Source organism: Nycticebus coucang, chromosome 2 (assembly GCF_027406575.1).
Source record: "Nycticebus coucang isolate mNycCou1 chromosome 2, mNycCou1.pri, whole genome shotgun sequence".
Classification (NCBI taxonomy): domain Eukaryota; kingdom Metazoa; phylum Chordata; class Mammalia; order Primates; family Lorisidae; genus Nycticebus; species Nycticebus coucang.
Window position 1 is genome coordinate 167,464,891 of NC_069781.1, and position 24,218 is coordinate 167,489,108.

General features: G+C 39.9%; 1 protein-coding gene across 1 annotated transcript in view; it reads left to right on the top strand.

Moving 5' to 3' along the window:
• SNTB2 (syntrophin beta 2) overlaps positions 1 to 24,218 on the top strand; it is a 116,667-nt gene that overhangs the window by 36,814 nt on the left and 55,635 nt on the right. The window contains exon 2 of the mRNA XM_053605100.1: positions 18,052 to 18,265. Coding sequence (XP_053461075.1) covers positions 18,052 to 18,265 — 214 coding nt within the window. The remainder of the gene's footprint in view (positions 1 to 18,051; positions 18,266 to 24,218) is intronic.

The following is a 24,218-nucleotide window of genomic DNA, read 5'->3' on the forward strand; positions in this document are numbered from 1 at the left end:
CCTCCAACTCCTGGGCTCAAGTGATTCTCCTCCCTCAGCCTCCTAAATAGCTGGGACTATAGGCGCCTGCCACAACACCTGGCTATTTTCTGGTTGCAGCCGTCATTGGTGGGCCCGGGCTGGATTTGAACCTGCTAGCTCAGGTGTATGTGCCACTTAGCTGCTTGAGCCTCAGGCGCCGAGCCTGTGATTGTGTTTGATAAATGATTTTTTTTTTTTTTTTGGAGACAAGATTTTGCTCTGTTGCCTGCCTAGAATGCATGGCACAATCAGAGTTCACTGTAACCTCAAATTCCTGGGCTCAAACAATCACAGTTCTCCGGCCTCATCCTCCTGAGTAGGTGGAACTTCAGGCTGCCCTGGCTAATTTTTTTTTTTTTTTGGTAGAGACAGAGTTTCACTTTATCACCCTCGGTAGAGTGCCGTGGCGTCACACAGCTCACAGCAACCTCCAACTCCTGGGCCTAGGCGATTCTCCTGCCTCAGCCTCCCGAGTAGCTGGGACTACAGGCGCCCGCCACAACACCCAGTTATTTTTTTGTTGTTGTTGTTGCAGTTTGGCTGGGGCCGGGTTTGAACCCGCCACCCTCGGTATATGGGGCCGGCGCCCTGCTCACTGAGCCATAGGCGCCGCCCCCTGGCTAATTTAAAAAATTTTTTTAGAGATGGAGTTGTGCTGTTTTGCCCAGGATGGTCTTGAACCCCTGGCCTCATGTGATTTGCCTCCCTCGCCCTCTTACTGTGCTTGGCCAGCCTTCTAAGGTATTGGGGTTACTGGCATGAACCACCATGCCCAGCTAGGAACTATATAATACTGTACTTTTTTTTTTTTTTTTTTGAGACAGAGTCTCACTATATCATGCTCAATAGAGTTCTGTGGCATCATATCTCACAGCAACCTCAAACTCTTGCCTCAGCCTCCCAAGTAGCTGGGACTACAGGCGCCTGCCACAAGGCCCAACTAGTTTTTTTTTGTTGTTGTTGTAATTGGCTGGGGCTGGATTCGAACCCACCAGCTCCAGTGTATGTGGCTGGTGCCCTAGCCACTGAGCTACAGGCACCGAGCCAATACTGTACATTATTGTTAGCAAGTAGATACCATAAATAACTGACTTGAAACCAGTTTGCTGCAACAGTTTCTTTGCAATGGTTATGTTCTATTCTGCTTTTTCTTGATACACAATATTTATAAAGCTATAAATCACAGCAACCTCAGACTCTTGGGCTCAAGCAACTTTCTTGCCTCAACCTCTCCAGTAGCTGGGACTTACAGGCACCTGCCACAATGCCTGACTATTTTTAGAGATGGGGTCTTGCTCTGGCTCAGGCTGGTCTAGAACTCCTGTGCTCAGGCAGTTCACCTGCTTCGGCCTCCCAGAGTGCTAGGATTCCAGGCATGAGCTATCACACCCAGCCTAGTTATTTATATCATTGTGAACTCAGGGATATTTATCTTATTTTGGGTGTTATAATCCCATGCTACTATTATGATGTTTATCATTCCAGCTTTTGTTTTCATTACTTTTTAATTATGAAAATAGGTTATCAATGAATACAGTTATATGATGTGAGTTGAGCAATGTATTACACTATAATTTAGCATTTAATAGTTGATTTCTTTTAACTCTGAGTTTTCAATTTCCTACAGCTGATTCATTTGTTATGTGTTATGTAAGAAGGAAGAGGGGAAAGATCATGAACACATCTTTGTCTTTTCTCGTCTTCCTGAACTCAGTTAATTCTGCCAATTTGTTCAGAAAATCTCTAATGACAACAAAGCCTCGCAGTTACTAATAGCAGTTCTTTTTTATAATAAAAAAAAGATTACAAAGTTTTGAAAGATATGGAAACTTGGATGGCATTTTTGTTCCCCAGTGGTGACTTCGACTGGGTGTTCAGGATGGAGTGGTTGCTGACCCCTTGAACATAGCTATTGTGCTGTGTTAATATTATGTTTCCGTCTGTAGTTTATCACTCAGGGTGCTGATCTAAAACAAACCATCCGGTTTATCCAGCTAGTCCAGGGCACATCCACTTAGCAACAGAAAGACGGATAAGGATTTCCTTGCACCTAAACTACTGGAATTTTTTTTTTTTTTTTTTTTGTCTAGTGGGAAAACATTATTAGAAAATATAAGTATTTCCTAGTTATTTCATTTTATTTGCTGTTACATCAATTATGTACGACATTTTATACTTCTGTAGCACTTAACATGTTTTGCTTTATTATAATTTCTACTTCATTAGTTGTCTCTTTAGGGGGGAAGTGTGTACATGTCTTCCTTTTCATCCTCAACTAAACAACTTGAGGACAAAATCTCTGTATTAGACATTTCAAATACCCTGCATACTTGACACAAAAAGAGAATTGTTGACAAGGGAACATTATGGTTTTTAAGAGTGAAAACTTTGTTTCCTATCAAAGCCTATACATTGTGGTTGTGAGGCGAGGATTTTCTTTACTGATAGCAGAGTGTTTTAACATGTTATTGACTCTTTATAATATTACACTTTTTTTGTTTGTTTGAAGACAGAGTCTCACTTTGTTGCCCTTGGTAGAGTGCTGTGGCGTCATAGCTCACAGCAACCTCCAGCTCTTGGGCTTAGGCGATCCTCTTGCCTCAGCCTCCCCAGTAGCTGGGACCACAGGCACCTGCCACAACACCCGGCTGTTTTTTGTTGCAGTTTGGCCAAGGCTGGACTGGAACCCACCACCCTTGGTAAATGGGGTCTGAGCACTACTCACTGAGCCACAGGCGCTGCCCAATATAATATTGCATTTTTGTATCACTGCAGGAGCAAACTGCTTATCCGAAGTCATGTGTTTAATAGTCTGATAATAGTTTATTAAGGAGAATTTTGCTCTAATGGCAGATTTATTTATTTTTATTTTTTGCAGCTTTTAGCCGGGGTTGGGTTTGAACCCACCACCTCTGTTATATGGGGTGGGTGCCCTACTCCTTTGAGCCACAGGTGCCGCCTGGCAGATTTATTTTAATAGCAAATTTCGTTGAATTTAACCTAAACAAAAAAGATCATATATACAGAATTTATGTAACCTTCAGTATTCGGAGGGAGTGACCATGTCCCACATATTCATAAGCACACAATGGCATTGAGCAAGGGCCCTTTACTCAAATATTTACAGAAGTCCTTAATCTAGAGCAGGGAAATTAGGACCGTAAAAATACATCTCTATTTGTAACAGAATCTTTCATAATTCATCTAATCAATATTTACTGTGCATCCTCTGTGTGTTAGTGATCCTTGTTATGAATCGTTTATCAATACACCAACAAATTTTGGCCAATGTATAAAATTTATTTGTTCTACAACTAGGTATGTATATTATTGTCGTGATATCATGTGGAATGGGATACACCTTGGTCTAAGAGGTTAGAAGCAAGCACATTGTCAAGCCAGAATCAGAGATTATGTGTGGACTAGAAAAACACATAATTTTATCTTATGAAATGTGTAGGCAAATATATATTCAGGCCCTTAAAATAGTCCTCACAAACTGCTACACAGTTCTTCTGAAGGGTAACTAAGGAAAAAATGAAAGAGCCATGAAGGTAAGCACTGTGGAAGTGATGTGTTGTAATTATTGGTGTCTTGAGTTTTAATTCCGTCAACATAGCATTGATAAAGAGGAAAAGATGGGCACAGCAGAGACTGACGTAAGGCAAGGGCCATGCTAGTGATGGGTAGAGTGTTGGGGAATGTAGATGAGCAAGAATGAGAGCTGCCAAAATTAGTCTTTTTGTGAAAGGAAAGACAAAGACCAATTTCTTTGTCATCACTATAGAAATATCTTAATTACTATCTCCAGATTTTCTTCAATAGTACATAATAATCCTACTCTGTAGATGATTAATGTTCAGTGCCTACTATCTTCCAGGTACTGTTAAACAGTTTACTGTTATTTTATTAGTTAAGCTTCTTTAATCCCCTCAGTTACTAAGTAAAGTTGGAATTAGAGCTAGTATTAGAATTTTAGGCTGGTTATGGTGGCTCAAACCTATAATCCCAGGATTTTGGGAGACTGAGGCAAGAGAATCGCTTAAGGCCAGACTAGCCTAGGCGACATAGACACCTGCCTCTACAAAAAATTTAAAAATTATCTGGGTGTAGTGGTGTGCAGCTGTAGACCCAGCTACTTGGAAGACTGAGGATTGTTGGAGCCCAGAAGGTTGAGATTACAGTGAGCGGTAACAGGGGCACTGCACTCCAGCATGGGCAACAGAGCAAGACTCTATCTCTGAAGAAGAGAAGGTTTTGTAGATTATAAATTGAGATTGAAAAGTGAAATTATTTGTCAAAAATCATGAAGTTTATAATTGGCAGAACTGGAATTCAAATCTGGATCTGTTCAATTTCAAATCTTAGACTCTGTCCACTAATATTCCCTCCAAAATATGTTATATTATTGCACATATACACAGTAATATGCAGTGTCTACAATACTCAAGTACAGGCCTATGTACCTTTAACATAATATCTCATTTAGTCACCACCACAGCCCTTTGAGGGTGGTATATTATGTTTTACAAATTTGGAAACTGAGGCTCAGAGGTAACCTTCCAACCTACCAACAGGTAAACAGTAGTATCAAGACTTGAACTGTCAACTTTAAACTTAGTTGCCAGGCATCTATACTTTAATGATTTTACAAAAAGTATCCAGAGAGCATCAACTGTAGATTAATGCAGATTCATTGTAGGGTGTAAGAAACAGGCAGTTCCATACTGATACCTCATTATTGCTTCAATGTTTAGTGAATGATTCTTCCCACATTAGCGTATTGTTTCTGCTATTGAATCTACTTCTGAAATTAGTTTTCTAATTTATTTTTCATTATTATTTGATGGCATTAATTTAAAAGTTAATTTTAGGGCGGTGCCCATGGCTCAGTGGGTATGGCGCCAGCCACATAAACCCAGACTGGTGGGTTCGAACCAGCTGGACGAGCTAAACAATAATGACCACTGCAACAAAAAAAATAGCCAGGTGTTGTGTTGGGCGCCTGTAGTCCCAACTACTTGGGAGGCTGAGGCAAGATAATTGCTTAAGCCCAGGAGTTTGAGGTTGCTGTGAGCTATGACGTCATGGCACTCTACCGAGGGTGACATAATAAGACTTTGTCTCAAAAAAAAAAAAAAAACAACTTTATTGTAATTTGTTAGAGAATACATGTTTATTATAGAAAAGTCAAAAATTATAGAAATGTTTAATTTCTAAAATAAAAGTTTCTGTAAGTGTACTCATAAATATAGCCACTATTGGCAAATTGGTTTATTTTCTTGAGTATTTTATGAACATTCTGATCTCTACATAATTTTTTTTTTTTTTTTTTGGTGGCTTTTGGCCAGGGTTAGGTTTGAACCTGCCACCTCTGGCATATGGGACCGGCACCCCACTCCTTGAGCCACAGGCACCGCCCTACATAATTTTTTATACATAAAATTTAGAGCTTTTATCATTTAGCAATAACACTCATGCATTCATAGTTTCATAGCATATGAGCCATTTTATGATGTTTTTAGAAATCTGTTTCTTTTTTTTTTCCAAAAAACTAGCCTCTACTTTAGTATTTCAGTAGGAATCTAAGAAGTGTTATAAATTATTCCTAACCAGCCTGTTTCTTATGCTTTTCTCATTGCCTCTACTTTAGTGAAAATGAAATTAAATAAAAGTAGAATTAAAGTCTTTCTATTTTTTCTAATCCTATTCAGGGTCAAAACTTTTCTACTCTTGTCAACAGTTTTCTCGTTTGGTTTGTGCATTTTGAAATAAGCAGAAGGACATGAAAAAAACAGAAACATGTTTTCACATAAAGCATAATAGTTTTTAGGGGAGAGAGAAGTACAAAAAATAAAACTGACTTTTAAACAGCTGTGGCATAGACAATAAATATAAATCTCAATATCAAAAGCAAAAGAAAAATGTGTAATTTGAAGTGATTATTTAAATGCAGTGTCTCTCAGATTTCAAATTAATTATATAAAGGCTTTTAAACAAACATACTTATTATATGGTAGTTTCCACAGGGAAATTTGCTGGTAGTTGTCTTTCTTAACAAAATCATTTAAAAATGCAAACCCAAGATGTTTAAAATGTTTTCGTAAAAAATTGAGAAGTTTACATATTCTATTGCAGTTTGAGGAAACATTTCAAAGAAAAACTCTTTTTAAATTTAAGAACTATGTACTTTATAAATGACCCACAGCTAGTTTGCCATGTAAAATTAGTAGTTAAAGAAGTCTATCAGGGTAAATTACACAGTAAACAGTCCCAAAACCCAAATTATTTCAATCTAGCTTACTCTGTGTTTTTATATATAAAGACAAGAAAGCCAATACTTTTGTATAAAAGTAATAGATGTCCATGTTATATATATATTTTTGACCAGTTACCTAAATTCATTATAAAAGGCCATAATTTAAAAATCCTGAAATTTGAATTGCTAGGAACAAATTTCAGAGCTATCTTATTTCTGGTTTATTTGGATTTATTTCACTATAACTAGTAATTTGAGATCTTCAAAGGATATTTCTCCTACTTTTATTGACTGGGATAGGGCTCGGGTTGAAATGGAGAAAGAAAGATGGATAATGAACTGAATCGAAAATCTCAGAACCAACAAACCACATTTTTTTTTTAAACCAGAAAACGTTGAAATCACATCGTAAGCATACATACTGTGCACATGCTTAAGCACACATACTATTTCTTTCTTTTTTTTTTTTTTCCAGTGGTAGGACAGGATTTATTAGACAGAAAAGAACACAGAAGGATTAAAAAGCACACACACACTATTTCTGAGGACAGCCTTCATTTCCTGGTTGAGGACTAGTTCCACCTCCTACTCCCAAGCCCAGCAAGAAGAAAGGAGCTGACTTCACAGGTTAAACAACAGAGCAGTAAATGGGAAATGGAGTGTGATTTGTGTTAGAAATGAGGGTCTGGTAACTGTCCTGTGACTCCTCACTGTTAAGATATTATAAATCACTCCTCCCAGTTCTTCAGACAGAAAAAAAAAAGACATGGATTTCCTGCTTTTAAAGAGAAGAAAATAACATCCTGTATTTGTTAAGACAGGAGATCAACATTGGTTTGGCATATATACAGTTTTTCACCTATTAAAATATCAAAGGTTGTTTTAAATGAGATTTTCTGGTGGTGAGAATATAAAATGATAGAATGTAGGGGGTAAAGCACTTTGGCAATATTTATCAAGAGCCTTAAATATTACTGTGACCCAGTAATTTCTCTGAAAAAGATGTTTATAGCATTGTTTAAACCAAGTGCCCAATAATTAGGGAATGACTAAGTGAATTACAGTAAACATACAATGGGATGCTATATAGTTATTTTTATTTATTTATTTATATTATTTTATTTTATTTTTGAGACAGAGTCTCACTGTGTCACCCTTGGTAAAGTGCTGTGGCATCACAGCTCACAGCAACCTGAAACTCTTGAGCTTAAAAATGATTCTTTTGCCTCACTCTCCCAAGTAGCTGGGACTATAGGCACCTGCCACAATGCCCAGCTATTTTTTGTTGCAGTTGTCATTGTTGTCTAGCTGGTCTGAGCCGGGTTTGAACCTGCCACCCTTGGTGTATGTGGCTGGCTCCATAACCACTGTGCTATGGGTGCCGAGCCGATATAGTTGTTTTTATATTTATTTATTTATTTTTTGGAGACAGAATCTCAATATGTTGCCCTCGGTAAAGTGCTGTGGCATCACAGCTCACAGCAACCTCCAACTCTTAGGCTTAAGTGATTCTTTTGCCTCAGCCTTCCAAGTAGCTGGGACTATAGGCGCCCACCACAATGCCCGGCTATTTTTTGGCTGCAGTTGTCGTTTGGCAGGCCCAGCCTGGGCTCCAACTCGCCACCTTTGGTGTATGTGGCTGGTGCCCTAGCCACTTGAGCTACAGGCGCCAAGCCAGTATATAGTTATTTTCTTTTTTTTTTTTTTTTATTGTTGGGGATTCATTGAGGGTACAATAAGCCAGTTACACTGATTGCAATTGTTAGGTAAAGTCCCTCTTGCAATCATGTCTTGCCCCCATAAAATGTGACACACACTAAGGCCAAGCCAGTATATAGTTATTTTCAAATGATGCTTGTATAACATGCATTGAGAGTTTGTATAACATGGGGAAATGTTTGTTCATGTGTTAAATACAGGACTAAAAATTCCAGAAGGAAATACAGCAGAATTAGGAGTTTTCATATTTATCTTTTTCTTTTTGCTATTTCCAATTTAATTACCTGAGAGAACAGATGAGGCCAACTGGTAAATATTAGCTTTTTTAATGGCTCTTCTCAAATAGCTGATAAGGAAAGAACAAGTGAGATGCAGAGGATGTTGTATGTTATACAACTTGGTTCTGATGAGTGGTTTGGAATGTCTTAGCCAGTTTCAACTTAAGAAGCAGATTGGATGTCTTCCTTCTTTTTCACTCCGTAGGTCTAGAACTATCCTAAGCAAGAAATTATAAGTGATATCTCAAAACCCATGTATTATATGCCTACCTACCCATACCATAGAAACAGTTCTGAGTGATAACTTTTCTCATTAGCCCACTTGACTGCCTGTCAGGTTACTAAGTGACCGACTTTCAGATCTCTGGGCTTTTCTCTGTAGCCTCTATCTACATAGAAAAAGGCAGAGTTTGTTAGACTTTAATCACTATAAATGCCCTTCAGGATACCTGTGAGAGTGTCCTAGAAATGAGACCAAGGTAAAAACTAAGAGGAAATGGGAAAGGAAGGGGGAAAAAGGAAGGAAGAAAAAAAAGAGAAAAGAAAGAAAAAACAAAAACTCTGGAAATAATACGATAGCCTCACACTGCTGTTTCCCTAGGGCTAACAATATAGTATCAGGAATTTTATTCTCTGCTTTCGGGTGTATAATGAGGAAATTTCTCTGGCAAATGTCAGGGAGCACATCAGCTGCTGTATTAAGTTTCTTCAAATATCCTGGAATTGTGAATTTCAATCCACTAGCTACCACGTCTGCAACTGTTCTTAGAGTGTGTGAATACGTCCCACTGGATACATAAAATTATTGGTTTATACTGGATCTTAGTAAATTCTCATTACTTTTTCATTGGGATTAATGGAAGTGGAACTTGAGATGTGCTTTGAAAAGTGGGTAAGATTGGAACACATGGAGATGAGGGAATGAACAGGTCAGAATATAGCTTTCTGCAACTAGTTCATGGGTTGTAGTTGCCCATCATTATGCTTGAAATCCTTTGGGAGTTTTCCTGTGCAAGCAATATAAGTAGTAAGGAAGATAAAGTGGAGTGGGGGAACAAAAGAGAGGAATTGGTTGCAAAGATGAATTTACACACAAGACTTTGGACTGTATTCCTTAGATAGCAGGAAACCATCGAAGCTCTTTGAAATAGGGAGTGGCCTACTCTGAGTTGGAATTTAAGACAATCAATCTGGCAACCTGTGTAAAGGACTGAAAGAAGGGGAGAGTCTGGGCAAGAGGATTCAGGTAAGATTCCAGTATAGGCAAAAAGGGACAACTTATGTGTGATTTCCTCTATTTGAGGTACCTCATCTAGGAATCAGAATGGTGGTTGTCTGAAGCTCAGTGGGAGGTGGGAATGGGTAGTAATTGTTCAATAGGTACAGAGTTTCAGTTTGGAAAATAAAAAGTTGTTGAGCTAGACATGCTTGCACAACATTAGTGTACTTAATACCACTAAACTATGTATGTAAAAAAATAATTAAAATGATAAGCTTTAAAGGCTGGGCACAGTGGCTCATGCCTGTAATCCTAACAGTCTGGGAAGTCCCAGGTAGGCATATTGCCTGAGCTCAGGAGTTCCAGACCAGCCTGAGCAAGAGTGAGACCTCATCTCTAAAAATAGCCAGGCGCTGTGTCGGGTGCTTGTAGTCTCAGCTACTTGAGGCAAGAGGATCACTTGAGCCCAAGAGTTTGAGGTTGCTGTGAGCTATAATTCCATGCACTTTAGTCATAAGGGCAATAAAGTAAAACTCTGTCTCAAAAAAATGATAAGCTGGGTGGTGCCCATAGCTCAGTGGGTAGGGCTCCAGCCACATACACCCAGGCTGGTGGGTTCAAACCCAGTCTGGGCCAGCTAAAACAATGACAACTGCAACCAAAAAAAAAAAAATTTTCCTGGTGCTGTGGCAGGTACCTGTAGTCCCAGTTACTTGGGAGGCTGAGGCAAGAGAATCACTTATGCTCAAGAGTTTGAGGTTGCTGTGAGCTGTGATGCTATAGCACTCTATTCAGGGTGACAGCTTGAGACTCTCTCTCAAAAAAAAAAAAAAAAGGTAAACTTTTTATTGTGCATATTTTACCGCAACTGCATAAATTTTAAAAAGAGGACATTACAGTAGTCTGGTATTCAGAGGCATGTGGTAGTGGGAATTGAGAGGAGTGGGTAGATTCAGAGGCAAGATGGAATGGTTTGTCACCTGATTGGACGTGCAAGGTAGCAACAGTTAGTAGCCTACGAAGATTGAGAAAAGTGGTTACCAAACATTGAGCCTGAGAGTAAAAATACCTAGACAACTTTTAATATTGGTTTAGATACTGGGTGGCTAGAAAGATGCTGATGCTAATCCTAATGACTAAAATAGGTATGAATATAAGAGAAAGGGTTTAAGTATAATGATAGTTCACTTTTGGATATGTTGAATACGAAGGATGGGACAACACCTATGTGGAAGAAATGGAGGCCAACAACAGATACTTGTTTTAGAGATCTCTGTTAGATAGAGAAATCTGGCACTGAAAGTTGCCAGGGATATGCAGATAAAGTGAGAAGAAAGTGCTAAAATCAGCACAGCCTTAGGGTACACCTACATTATAGGTATAGGAAGAGAAAAAGGCACTAAAAAATAAATGGCCAGAAGGGAGGAATAAAAACAGCCAGTAGGGCCAGGCATGGTGGCTCACACCTGCAATCCAAGCACTCTGGGAGGCTGAGACAAATGGATTGTCTGATCTCAGAAGTTTGAGACCAGCCTGAGCTAGAGCAAGACCCTGTCTCTAAAAATAGCCAGGCCTTAAGGCAGGCATCTATCATCCCAGCTCCTCAGGAGGCTGAGGCAAGAGGATCACTTAAACCCAAGAGCTTGAGGTTGCTGTGAGCTATGATGCCACCACACTCTACCAAGGGTGACAAAGTCAGACTCTCTCAAAAAAACAAAAAACAGTCAATAAAGTACATTGTCGTAGATATTGGAATGGTCAAGAATAAGAACTGAGAAAGGGCCTTTGGACTGGGTAAGAAAACATTGATGCTATGCAGCCTTAAAGAAAGAGGAGACTTTACCTCTTTCATGTTTACATGGATGGAGCTGGAACATATTCTTCTTAGTAAAGTATCTCAAGAATGGAAGAAAAAGTATCCAAAGTACTCAGCCCTACTATGAAACTAATTTATGGCTTTCTAATTTTAGGAAATGAAACTAATTTTAGGAAAGCTATAACCCAGTTATAACCTAAGAATATGGGGAATGGGGTAGGGGAGGATGGGTGGAGGGAGGGTGATTGGTGGGACCACATCTATGGTGCATCTTACAAGGGTACATGTGAAACTTAGTAAATGTAGAATGTAAATGTCTTAACACAATAACTAAGAAAATGCCAGGTAGGCTATGTTAACCAGTGTGATGAAAATATGTCAAATTTTATATAAAAGCAGTGTATGGTGCCATGATTGCATTAATGTACACAGCTATGATTTAATAATAAATAAATAAGAAAAAAACATAAAACATTGATGCATTCTTTAGAATGCAGTTTTATTCAGAAGAGATTAAGGAGCGAAAGGAGAAAGTAAAAATAGCAAGCATGAACTGTTTCTTTTCTTCAAGTAATGGCAAAGGGAGGGAGGAGCCAAGTCAGGATTTGTCAGGTCAAGGCAGGGCTTTTTCTGGTTGGGTAAACTTGGTATCATTTTAGGCTAGCATTTCTTTTTCTTTTTTTTTAGAGACAGAGTCTCACTTTATAGCCCTCAGTAGAGTGCTATGGCGTCACAGCTCACAGAAACCTCCAACTCCTGGGCTTAGGCGATTCTTTTGCTTCGGCCTCCCGAGTAGCTGGGACTACAGGTGCCCACCACAACACCCTGCTGTTTTTTGTTGTTGCAGTTTGGCAAGGGCCGGGTTCGAACCCACCACCCTCGGTATATGGGGCCGGCGCCCTACCCACCAAGCCACAGGCACTGCCCAGGCTGGCATTTCTATGGAATACTTCTGTCTCGTGGATCTCCTGCCTTCCAACCCAGCCTTTTAACAGTGGAGTATTCTCTTCTCCATCTACACTCACTCCCTTATTTGTGCTTGAAGTCTTCCATTTGCCCTTTTAAATCCACTTCTCCACCTGCTCTCTGTCCCAGGAGGCTGCCCGCATGGACTACATCAACAGGCTTCCTTTGCCTTTGGTTTCTGTTGGGTTTGGCCAGTGTGGAGCCCCAATAGGACATGGGAGGGAAAAGAGGGGGGAGTTTGGAGGTTTTATCCCTGTGGCCCCCAATCTGCAGGATCGGGGCAGTTTGTACAGTTAGCTCTGCAGGATAACCACTGGGTATCTTCTGGGTAACCACTTTGTCTCCTAGTGCCTTGGGCCTAAGTGTGGAAATAGCCACTTGGTTAGTAGTCCTAGGACACTCCTTGTTTTCCCATGTGGTTTCTCTGTCCTCTGCCCCTTCCTTCATCCTTTGTTTAATCCTGTGCCATCATTTCATGTTGAGACACTAACTTAATCCAATTTCATGGCTTTAAATATCAACCATGTGCTATTAGTTCCCAAATTTATGTTTCTAGCTCAGACCCATTTCCTGAACTGTAGTCTCCAGTATCTAGGTGCCTGCTCAACTTGGTCATCTATGTATGTCTCAAGTTCCCCATCTTTCCTCCCAAGCTCATCAGTATCTTGGCAGTTGTTCCCGGCAAAATCTTGACATCATCCTTGACTTTTCTCTTATTTCAGCCTCGCCTTATCAAATCTGTAGATTTATTGTCAATAGAGGTAAAGAATATGACCACTTCTCACCACCTCCACTTTTATCACCGGGTCCAACTCCCATCATTGCTCACCTGATAACCTGCCAACTGGTCTTCCTGCTTCTGCCCTGGCTTCTTTTACTCTATTTTCAACATAGTCACTGCGCTGCTGAAAACCTCCAATGGCTTCCTGTTTGAAAATAGGAGCCAAAGTTTTTTTGAAGACCTCAAAGTACCTACCTGGTCTGCCGCCTGCCCCATTTTCTGTGACCATTTTCTGCCGCCTGCCCCATTTTCTGCCCCCTCTGTGACCCCATTTTCCACTCTGTCCCTGTCACTCACTTGCTCCATTTACTCTGGCTTTCCTTACTACTTTAACACAGTCTCTCTCTGGCTGGAATGCTTCTTCCAGATATTTGTGGAGTTTTTTTTCTTTCAGATTAATGGGAGGATACAAACAATAAGGTTACAGTGTTTGCATTTGTTAGGTAAAGTCCCTATTGTAGTTGTGTCCTGCACCCAAAAGGTGTGCCGTATACCCCTACATTGTGCCCATTAAGTGGGAGCACACCAATCCCTCTCCCTCCTCCTTTTCTTCCAGATATTTGTATGACCAGTTCCCCCATTTCCTAAAATTTTTGTTCAGACATCTTATTTGGGCTTACCCTAACCAGCGCATTTAAAATTGCAAATTGAAGGCTGGGTAGAGTATCTGATGCCTATAATCCTAGCACGCTGGAAAACCATGGGAGGTGGATTGCGTGAGCTTACAGGTTTGACACCAGCCTGAGTGAGAGTGAGACCCCATGTCTAAAAATAGCCAGGCGTTGTAGCAGATGCCTGTACTCCCAGCTTCTCAGGACACAGAGGCAAGAGCAATAATCACTTGAGCCCAAGAGTTTGAGGTTGCTGTGAGTTGTGATGCCACAGCACTGTACCCAGGGCAACAACAACAAAAATAAATAAATAAAATAAAATTGCAAATTGACCCACTTTCTTTCCTTCCTGTGTTTCCTTTTTCTGTAACACTTAACACCTAACATACTATATAATTTACTTATTTTTTTAAACTTCATAATTATCATACAGTGAAGTTAACTTTTTTCTCCTTAAGGTATACAATTTTTTTTTTTAGAGACAGAGTTTCACTTTATCTCCCTCGTAGAGTGCCGTGGAGTCACAGCTCACAGCAACCTCCAACTCCTGAGCTTAGGCGATTCTCCTGCCTCAGCCTCCCGAGTAGCTGGGACTACAGGCACCCATCACAACGCCCAGCTATTTTTTTTTTTTTTTTTTTGTAGAGACAGAGTCTCACTTTATGGCCCTTGGTAGAGTGCCGTGGCCTCACACAGCTCACAGCAACCTCCAACTCCTGGGCTGAAGCGATTCTCTTGCCTCAGCCTCCCGAGTAGCTGGGACTACAGGCGCCTGCCACAATGCCCGGCTATTTTTTGGTTGCAGTTTGGCTGGGGCCGGGTTTGAACCCGCCACCCTCAGTATATGGGGCCGGCGCCTTACCGACTGAGCCACAGGCGCTGCCCACGCCCAGCTATTTTTTTGTTGCAGTTTGGTCGGGGCTGGGCCGTAACCCGCCACCTTTGCTATATGGTGCCCTACTCACTGAGCCACAGGCGCCACCCAAGATGTACAATTCTTGAATTTTAACACATGTATTAAGTTCTTATAACTATCACCATAATCAGAATGTAAGACAGCTTCAAAAACTGCCATGGTAGACCTTTATGATCATACACTTCCTCACTCTTAACCCCTGAAAATCACTGATCTGTTCTTCGTCATACAGTTTTTTTCAACAATGGGGATCATGCAGTAGGTAACCTGGCTTCTCTCACTCAGTATAATGCCTTTGAGATTCACCCAAGTTGCTGAGTGTACCAATAGTTCATTCCTTTGTATTGCTGAGTAGTGTTCTATTCTGTAGCTGTACCATACTTTATTCAAACACCTTTGAAGGAAATTTTGGTGGTTTCCAGTTTTGGCACTTAGGAATAGAGCTGCTGAAAACATTCCTGGATAAGCTTTTGTGCGAACCTAAGTTTTCATTTTCTAGAATATCATTAACTTGTTAATTATATTATTTCTTTTTTGCATATTTTGTTCACTGGGGTATCCTTCTAAATGCCTAAAACAGTTCCTGGCACATAGCAGGAGCTCAATAAATTAGTTAATGTACTATGATACTTCAGAATGAAAAGAAAGTGAAATCAGAATCTCTTAGAACACGTTCAAAGGTTTACATCATCAAACCTTAGACTGCAGTCTACTCAAACCCCAAATGGCCAGGACACCTGCAAGTTGAGAATATAAAAGACTTTTTACTTAGAGTAAAGCAATTCCTCCCCCAGTGTTTTTGGTGACCATCCATCAGATTCCTGATTTGGGGGAGGGACTTGGGATGAGGTTAAGGAGAAACCTCTTAGGAGAATACTTTAACAGTGATGTCAACATAACTCATTCCTGTGCAAAGCCAGATCTTCCACCCTGAGGATAATCCAGAAACAAACTTGCTTGCCAAAACGGGAAATAATGGCATCATTTTCCTCACATTGTGTGACCAACTCAATCTCAGTTAAACTCATAGTAATGATCACCAGCTGAGGGTAAAAAAACAATAAGTGTCAGAGATAAAAAGAAAAATAATGATTATATGAGAGGTTGGTATAAGGGAAGATGATCAATTTATCCAAATAGTGTGTGTTTACAGTCATACACTGTGTCTGTGCTATGACGGAGCTTTGGGATAAGTTTTAAAAAGCTACATGGATAGCATTTGGTTTAAAATAAGATGCTCCTTGGTGCCCCAAACATGGATCTCCTAGAAACCTTGTTCATTAGAGCTTGGAATTCAAGTAAGAATCAGTTGGATTGTGGATCCCATACAATGCATTATAGTTTTTGAAGGCTCAACAAATTTCAGTTTACATTGATTCTATGTTCAAAGTTTAAGTTTTCAGAATAAGTTTTCTTAAATAATTTTTATTAAAAAAAAATGCTCTGGGCAATGCCTGGGGCTCAAAGAAGTAGGGTCGGCCCCATATGCCGGAGGTGGTGGGTTTAAACCCAGCCCTGGCCAAAAACTGCAAAAAAATAAAATAAATAAATAAATACATGAAAATGCTGTGGACTTTTAAAATTTTCCAATTATACAGAACTATATGAAGAAAAAATCAAATGCAATCCTATGTTTATACATATAAGCCCTGTTGATAATTTGATGAAAACATCTTTTTTTTTTTTTAATTGAGACAGGGTCTCACTTTGTCACTCTTGGTAGGGTACCATGGTGTCATAGCTCAGAGCAACCTCAAACTCTTGGGCTCAAGTGATTGTCTTGCCTCAGCCTCCCTAGTGGCTGGGACTCCAGGAGCCCGCCATAACGCCCAGCTATTTTTTTTTTTTGTTGTTGTTGTTTGTTTAGCAGACCTGGGCCTGGTTCAAACCCATCAGCCCCATAGCATGTGACCAGCACCCTAACCACTGAGATATGGGTGCCCAGCCTAAATATCTTTACAGGTATGTGTATAGTAGATATATATGTTTTTGTCACCCCTAAAAAGGAGAGGGGTTACAGTGATGTTTTGAGGGTTGGAGAAAGCCCCCTTTAGTATACAGTAAAAGTAAAGTAATAGAAGATAGACAATTAGCTTAAACATCTAAACACTCAAAGTAGTTGATAAATATCAGTGTTTAACTAAATATTTTGAGGACTATCTTTCACTCTCAGGAAAAACAGAAAAATTCTGAAATATATCATGGGTTCTCAGTTGAACTAAAAGCCATGTGGTTGTGTAAAGGCTCTGCTTATCCAGCCAGGTGTCCAGGTTAAGGCCTCTTGTGACAACTAGGAGGTCTTAATATAGAACTAAATAGAAGACTGTTAACTTTCCACCCTTCTCAAATCTCGGGTTGATTAGAAACAGATGTCTATTCATAGTTCTTCAGCCATTATGGAGGGTTAATTAGATGGGGATATGGGCTGCATTGCTGTCAATTCAGGTGAAACTCATTGCACGTTTAATAAGGCAATCCATAAATTGTACCTGTATCTTTTTGTTTTAGGACGTATATAGTAATCAGCTCAGTGATGCTACTGTGTGATTGAATGAACTTCTGAGCAGATAATTAAGAGTTCTAAGTACTGTGATATTCGTGAATAGTTATTTAGAATGTCTTTAATTTCCCCCATTGGTAGCCCAGTAGTTGGTATACTGCCTTAAATGTCCCAAAGGCATGTCTCTGCCATTGGCAATGACTGGAAACCTTAGGAATTCTGCCAAGATTCTTATCATCTAATCTCCTTAAAAGCACAAAGCTGAAGTATGTATTGAAATACTAGAGCCAACTATTCAAGAGATATACTGGCTGCACCACTGCTGAATTTTCTAGGGTAAAAAATCTCTTTGGTAGCTAGCTTTTACTCTCTCCACCCAGAAAAACACAAATTATAAGTATGCATAGAAAGCACATACATGTAAGGCTGGGCACGATGGCTCATGCCCGTAACCCTAGAACTTGGAAAGCCAAGGGGGTGGATTGCCTGAGCTCATGGGTTCGAGACCAACCTGGGCCAGAGTGAGACCTCATCTAAAAAATAGCTGGGGGTTATGGTGGGTGCCTATACTCGGGAGGCTGAGGCAAAGAGAATCCCTTGAGCCCAAGAGTTTGAGATTGCTGTGAGCTGTGATGGCACAGCACTCTACCAAGGGCAACAAAGTGAGACTCAAAAAAAAAAAAAAAAAAGCACATACATGTATGTATAAACATACATAAACTTATCTAAATGCTGACATTGAAATTATTGTATTTTCTAGTATTATGCTTAATTTCAATGAATCTTGTTTAATAACTTATAAGAAAATAACTTTAATTCTTCTTCTGTTTAGTTTAAAAATTGTTTAACTCTTCTCTAATATTCTAATTTGGGGAAGGAAAAAGAAAGTCATTTATGTAAATATTGTTGTCATTCATCATAGCAAGCAAAAATACTAACCTTTTTTTTTATTATTTTGTTCATAGTCAAGTTTATCCGAGAAGTAACACCATATATCAAGAAGCCATCATTAGTATCAGATCTGCCATGGGAAGGTGCAGCTCCCCAGTCACCAAGCTTTAGTGGGAGTGAGGACTCTGGTTCTCCAAAACACCAGAACAGCACCAAGGACCGGAAGGTCATCCCTCTCAAGATGTGCTTTGCTGCTAGAAACCTAAGCATGCCGGATCTGGAAAACAGGTAAGCGGTAACTAGCAAGAACTTCATACCTACAGCTTTACAAACTTAAAGATGTGTTGCAATATTACATAACTCTGTTGACTAAATTATACAGAGGAAAATATTAATCTGAGGTAAGAGATTTATTTTTGGAGTTTCATAATCTTGTTTTATTTTATTTAGTTTTGAGACAGGGTCTCACTTGGTTGCCCAGGCTAGAATGCAGTGGTGTCATCATAGCTCACTTTAACCTCAAACTTTTGGACTCAAGAGATCCTCCTACCTCAGCCTCCCAAGTAGCTTGGACTACAGACATGTGCCACTCCACCATGCTAATTTTTTAATTTTTTTAATGATAGGCTGTGCTGTGTTGCTCAGGCTGGTCTCCAACTCATGAGCTCCAGTAATTCTCTTGCCTTGACCTCCAAAAGTGCTGTGATTAGAGGTGTGAGCCACCATGACCAGCCTTAAATTATTTTACATATATGGGGTGAGCACCTGTGGTTCAGTGGGTAGGGCGCCGGTCCCATATAGCAAGGGCGGCGGGTTCAAACCTGGCCCTGTCCAAACTACAACAAAAAATAGCCGGGCATTGTGATGGGCACCTGTAGTCCCAGCTACTCAGGAGGCTGAGACAAGAGAATCGCCTAAGCCCAGGAGTCGGAGGTTGCTGTGAGCTCTGACTCAACAGCACTCTACTGAGGATGATAAAGTGAGACTCTGTCTCTAAAAAAAAAAATTAATTTACATATATAAATGATTATGTGTATGGAAAAATTTTGGACAGGCACACAAGAATTGTTAATGGGATTACCCCAGGGAGTGAAATAGAATTATAGAGAGTAGGCTCAGCGCCTGTGGCTCATGCGGCTAAGGTGCCAGCCACATATACCTGAGCTGGCAGGTTAGAATCCAGCACGGTCCCACCAAACAACAATGATGGCTGCAACCAAAAAAAAAAAAAATAGCCGGGCATTGTGGCAGGTGCCTGTAGTCCCAGCTACTTGGGAGGTGGAGGCAGGAGAATCACTTGAGCCCAGGAGTTGGAGGTTGCTATGAGCTGTGATGCTACAGCACTCTACCCAGGGTGACAGCTTGAGGCTCTGTCTCAAAAAAAAAGAATTATAGAGAGTAGAAGGAAAGAGGCTTCTAATCTTCCTTTTATACCTTTCTGTAATACTATTATTACTTTTCTCACTATGAACATGTATTACTTTATAATTAAGAAAATCCTGTTAATGAAAATTTTTAAATGTGTCCTTAGTTAAAAATTTCTTATACTAGCCGGGCGTTGTGGCGGGCGCCTGTAGTCCCAGCTGCTCGGGAGGCTGAGGCAAGAGAATCGCGTAAGCCCAAAAGTTAGAGGTTGCTGTGAGCTGTGTGACGCCACGGCACTCTACCCGAGGGCGGTACAGTGAGACTCTGTCTCTACAAAAAAAAAAAAAAAAAAATTCCTTATACTATGGGTACTGTAGCAAATCAGAGAGCTGCATTATAGATCTGGTGCCATCCGTTAACAGTGTGACTCTGCCGAGTTACACTTTTTGAAAATCAGAAGGCTAAATTGGATTATTTCTAATGTCTCTCTTAGTTCTGTAACAATAGTGTTCTATGACTTTGTCTTCATTAACTCTGAAGTGACACTAGGTAGACCTAGTGTTAAGTTAGAGATTGGGGAGGGGGAGAGATGAAAACACTTGTCCAAAGACCTAGTTAGAACAGACTTTTAATAACATGCTTTCACTATTATGGTCTTCTCTGATCTGAATGAACAGCCAAGTGCCTAATCAGGATGGGGTGGAACACAGAAGATAGCAAGAAACTGAATGATCTTCTTGGGCTTTTAAGGCCAAAAGGACATTAAAGCTTCTGATGGGTTGGAAAATGCTGAGCTCTCTGATCAGATAGAGTTTGGTTTGAATCCCAATTAGGTCACCTCTTTGAAGTAAGGGTTCTGAGCAAGATTCTTCACCTCTATAAGCTGCCATGTACTCATCTATAAAATAGGGGTAGTAGGGGCCAGGCATGGTGGCTCATGCCTATAATCCTAGCACTTTGGGAGACCATTGTGGGAGGATCACTTAAGCCCAGGAGTTTGAGATCAGACGGGGCAAAATGGCAAGACCCTGTCTCTACAAATATATTTAAAAATTAGCTGGTCATGGTGGCAGGGGCCTATAGTCTCAGTTACTTGTGAGGCTAAGGCAGGAAGAACAGGTGAGCCCAGAAGTTTGATGCTTCAGTAAGCTATTATGCCATTATATTTCAGCCTGGGTGACAGAATGAGAGCCTGCCTTTAAAAAAAAGTTGGAGGGGCTCAGCACCCATACCACAGTGGTTATGACGCCAGCCATATACGCCAAAGTACACCAAGGCTGGCGGGTTCAAACCCAGCCTGGGCCAGCTAAACACCAATGACAACTGCAACAATAAAATAGCCAGGCCTTGTGGCAGGTGCCTGTAGTCCCCGCTATTTGGAATGCTGAGACAATTGCTTAAGCTCAAGAGTTTGAGGTTGCTATGAGCTGTGATGCTACAATACTCTATTGAGGGCTACATAGTGAGACTCTGTCTCAAAAAAAAAAAAAGTTGGAGGGGGCAGGTGCAGTGGCTCGTGCCCATAATCCTAGTACTCTGAGAGGCTGAGGCATAGATTGTTTGAGCCAAGGAGCTTGAGATCAGCCTGAGCAAGAGCGAGACCCTGTCTCTAAAAATAGCTGGGCATTGTGGTGGGTACCTGTAGTCCCAGCTACTTGGGAGGCCGAAGCAAGATTAATTGAGCCAAAGAGTTTGAAGTTGCTGTGAGCTATGATGCCATGGCACTCTACCAAGGACGTCAAACATTTGGAGGAAGAGGATAAGAGTACTTAGCTCACCCTGTGAATTAAATGAGACAATATATATGAAGGGCCTTGCACAGAGCCAAGCCTATGCAGTAGGTTCTCAAGAAATAGTAGCTTAGAAAAGTCTTAACTACTCAACATTTCTAAAAGCCACCTATGAAAATGTTTTTGTTTTTTTTTTTGGTTAACTGTGTAGCAAATGTTTATTTTTTTTAAACTGTAAAGAATACATAGTGTGTCTAAAATAGATACTGTTTGGTTGTGTTTTTTTTTTTTTTTTTTTTCAGTCTATAACAGTTTATGCCTACCTTTGGAAACATTAACAATGGCCACTGCAATGATTTTTGCCAGTTGAACCTGGTTACCATTTCTGCTACCTTTGATTGCTTTATGAAAATGTTTTTAAAGGGTGGTGCCTGTGGCTCAATGGGGTGGGGCCCTGGCCCCATATACTGAGGTTGGTGAGTTCAAACCTGGCCCCGGCCAAACTGCAACAATAACAAAAAAAATAGCTGGGTGTTGTGGCAGGCGCCTGTGGTCTCAGCTACTCAGGAGGCTGAGGCAAGAGAATCACCTAAGCCCAGGAGTTGGAGGTTGCTGTGAGTTCTGTGAGTTCTGTGACGCCATGGCACTCTACCGAGGGTGATAAAGTAAGACTCTGTCTCTACCAAAAAAAAAAAAAGAAGAAGAAAGAAAAGAAAATGTTTTTAAAAAACTAAAGAATGCAAATATATGAGAATACAATTTTCAAAATATGTATACATAGTAGTTAAGACTGTTTTTGTTTAGCTCAACTTATTTTTATTTAATTTTTTAATTTATTATTTATTATTATTATTATTTTTTTTTTTTTGTCAGAGTCTCAAGCTATCACCTTGGGTAGAGTGCTGTGGCGTCACAGCCCACAGCAGCCTCCAGCTCTTGGGCTTAGGTGATTCTCTTGCCTCAGCCTCCCAAGCAGCTGGGACTACAGGCATCCACCACAACGCCTGGCTATTTTTTGTTGCAGTTTGGCTGGGGCCGGGTTCAAACCTGCTACCCTTGGTATATGGGGCCAGTGCCCTACTCACTGAGCCACAGGTGCTGCCCTATTTTTTGTTGTTGTTGTTGCATTTGTCATTGTTGTTTTAGCTGGTGCAGACTGGGTTTGAACCCGCCAGTCTGAGTGTATGTGGCCAGCACCCTACCCACTGAGCTATAGGCACTGCCAATCAACTTAGCTTCAGTTGAGCTAAACAAAAAAAGTCTTAACTATTATGTATACATATTTTGAAAAAGTATATTCTGATATATTTGCATTGTTTTTGTTGATTTTCTTATAAAAGTTAAAGACATTGTAGAAATTACTTTGTGTTACATATAGGTTTTTTCCTGAAATATTGTGTGTAAGTTGTATCATCTAAGTGCAACACAGATTGATCTTTAAAATAAATTTTCTATTTTTTTCATAAATTAAGAATTTAATTTGTAAGGCAAATCATCTCTGCCACTTGAATACATATTAAATTTTTTTTTTCTTCAATTGGGGTACATTTATATAGCGTTAGACTCTTTGGTTTGTTAATCATGGGCTAAAAAAAAGGTAATAGGAACCATAAAGAAATAAATAGAATAGAGAAATAATATGATAAAGAAGAAAAAATCAGGGCAGCGCCTGTGGCTCAAAGGAGTAGAGTGCTGGCCCCATATGCCATAGGTGGTGGGTTCAAACCCAGCCCCTGCCAAAAACTGCAAAAAAAAAAAAACTTGAAGGTTTCATTCTCTTTGGCATATTTATATGCTAAAGACATTTGTGATGGTCAAATTTGAAATACGTCTTCAGAATCACATGGAGAGGGCAGTTGGGGGCTGCAAGAGTTGTAGTATCATGCCTTCCTTTTAAGTAGGATAATCTGTCTTCTTGACCATGGCATGCTTAACAAGGAAAGGTCTTAGAAGATCCAGGCTAGTGCTGAGATTCTCAGTCTTAATGCTTTGAAGTAATTTGTTTCTCATTGTACCTGAAATACCAAACTTTGCAAATGATTTGCTTTTTGTAAAACAAATTGGAAGAGAATCACGGTTATTCTTACAATCAAATCACTTTTACTTGCGTTACATTGTGCTTTTTAGAGAAAAAGATAAGCATTAGAATTACAAATAGTTGGCAGAAATTGCGCTTAACTTTGGTTATACACATGGGAATGTGAACATCTACCCTATGTGTCTTGGTAGAAAAACTGTGTAAAATCATTGACTAGCTGGACTTCAGTTTATGAGAGAAGATAGAAAGATGGGCTTTGTAATTTTAGCCAGGCTGTTTGTTTTTCATGAGTTTAATATTTCCCCAGTATTAAATGAAGATTATAGGAAGATTAAATGAGAAAATGATTGTAAAACTAGCATAGTAAGTTCTCAAGATATTCTTATAGGTAAGTGTTCTTATGAGCTTAAGTAAGTTCCTTAACTTCTCTGTCCTCTTGTTTTCTCTGTAAAATAGATATAACAATTTCGGCTCAACTATACACTTTACATCTACTTTGAGAATAAATAATATCTATAAAATCATTTGGAGCTTATTATTAGTCTTAAAGTTATCTCAACTCTGCAAAGGAAATGTCAATTTGTTTGTCCTTTTTTCATAGTAATTACCTGAATAATTTCTAGTTTGGAGTTAGGATTAATAAAGTTACTGTGAATATTTGTTATAAGTCTTTTTGTGGGCATACATTTTCATTTCTCTTGGGTGAATTCATGAGAGTAGAATTGCTGGGTCAAAAGGTACAGGTGTATCTTTAGTTTTAAAGAAATTGCCAGACTTTGTACTGAAATGGTTGTACCATCTTAATTTCTCACTAACAGTGTTATGAGAGTTTCCATTGTTCTACATCCTCACCAGAATGAGTGGTCTCATGCTATTTTTTTTTTTTTTTTGAGACAGAGTCTCAAGCTGTCGCCCTGGTAGAGTGCTATGGCATCATAGCTCAAAGCAACCTCCAACTCTTGGGCTTAAGTGACTCTCTTGCCTCAGCCTCCCAAGTAGCTGAGTCTATAGGCACCTGCCACAACGCCTGGCTATATTTTGGTTGTAGTTGTTATTGTTGCTTAGCAGACCCGGGCCGAGTTAGAACCTGCCACCCTAGGTGTATGTG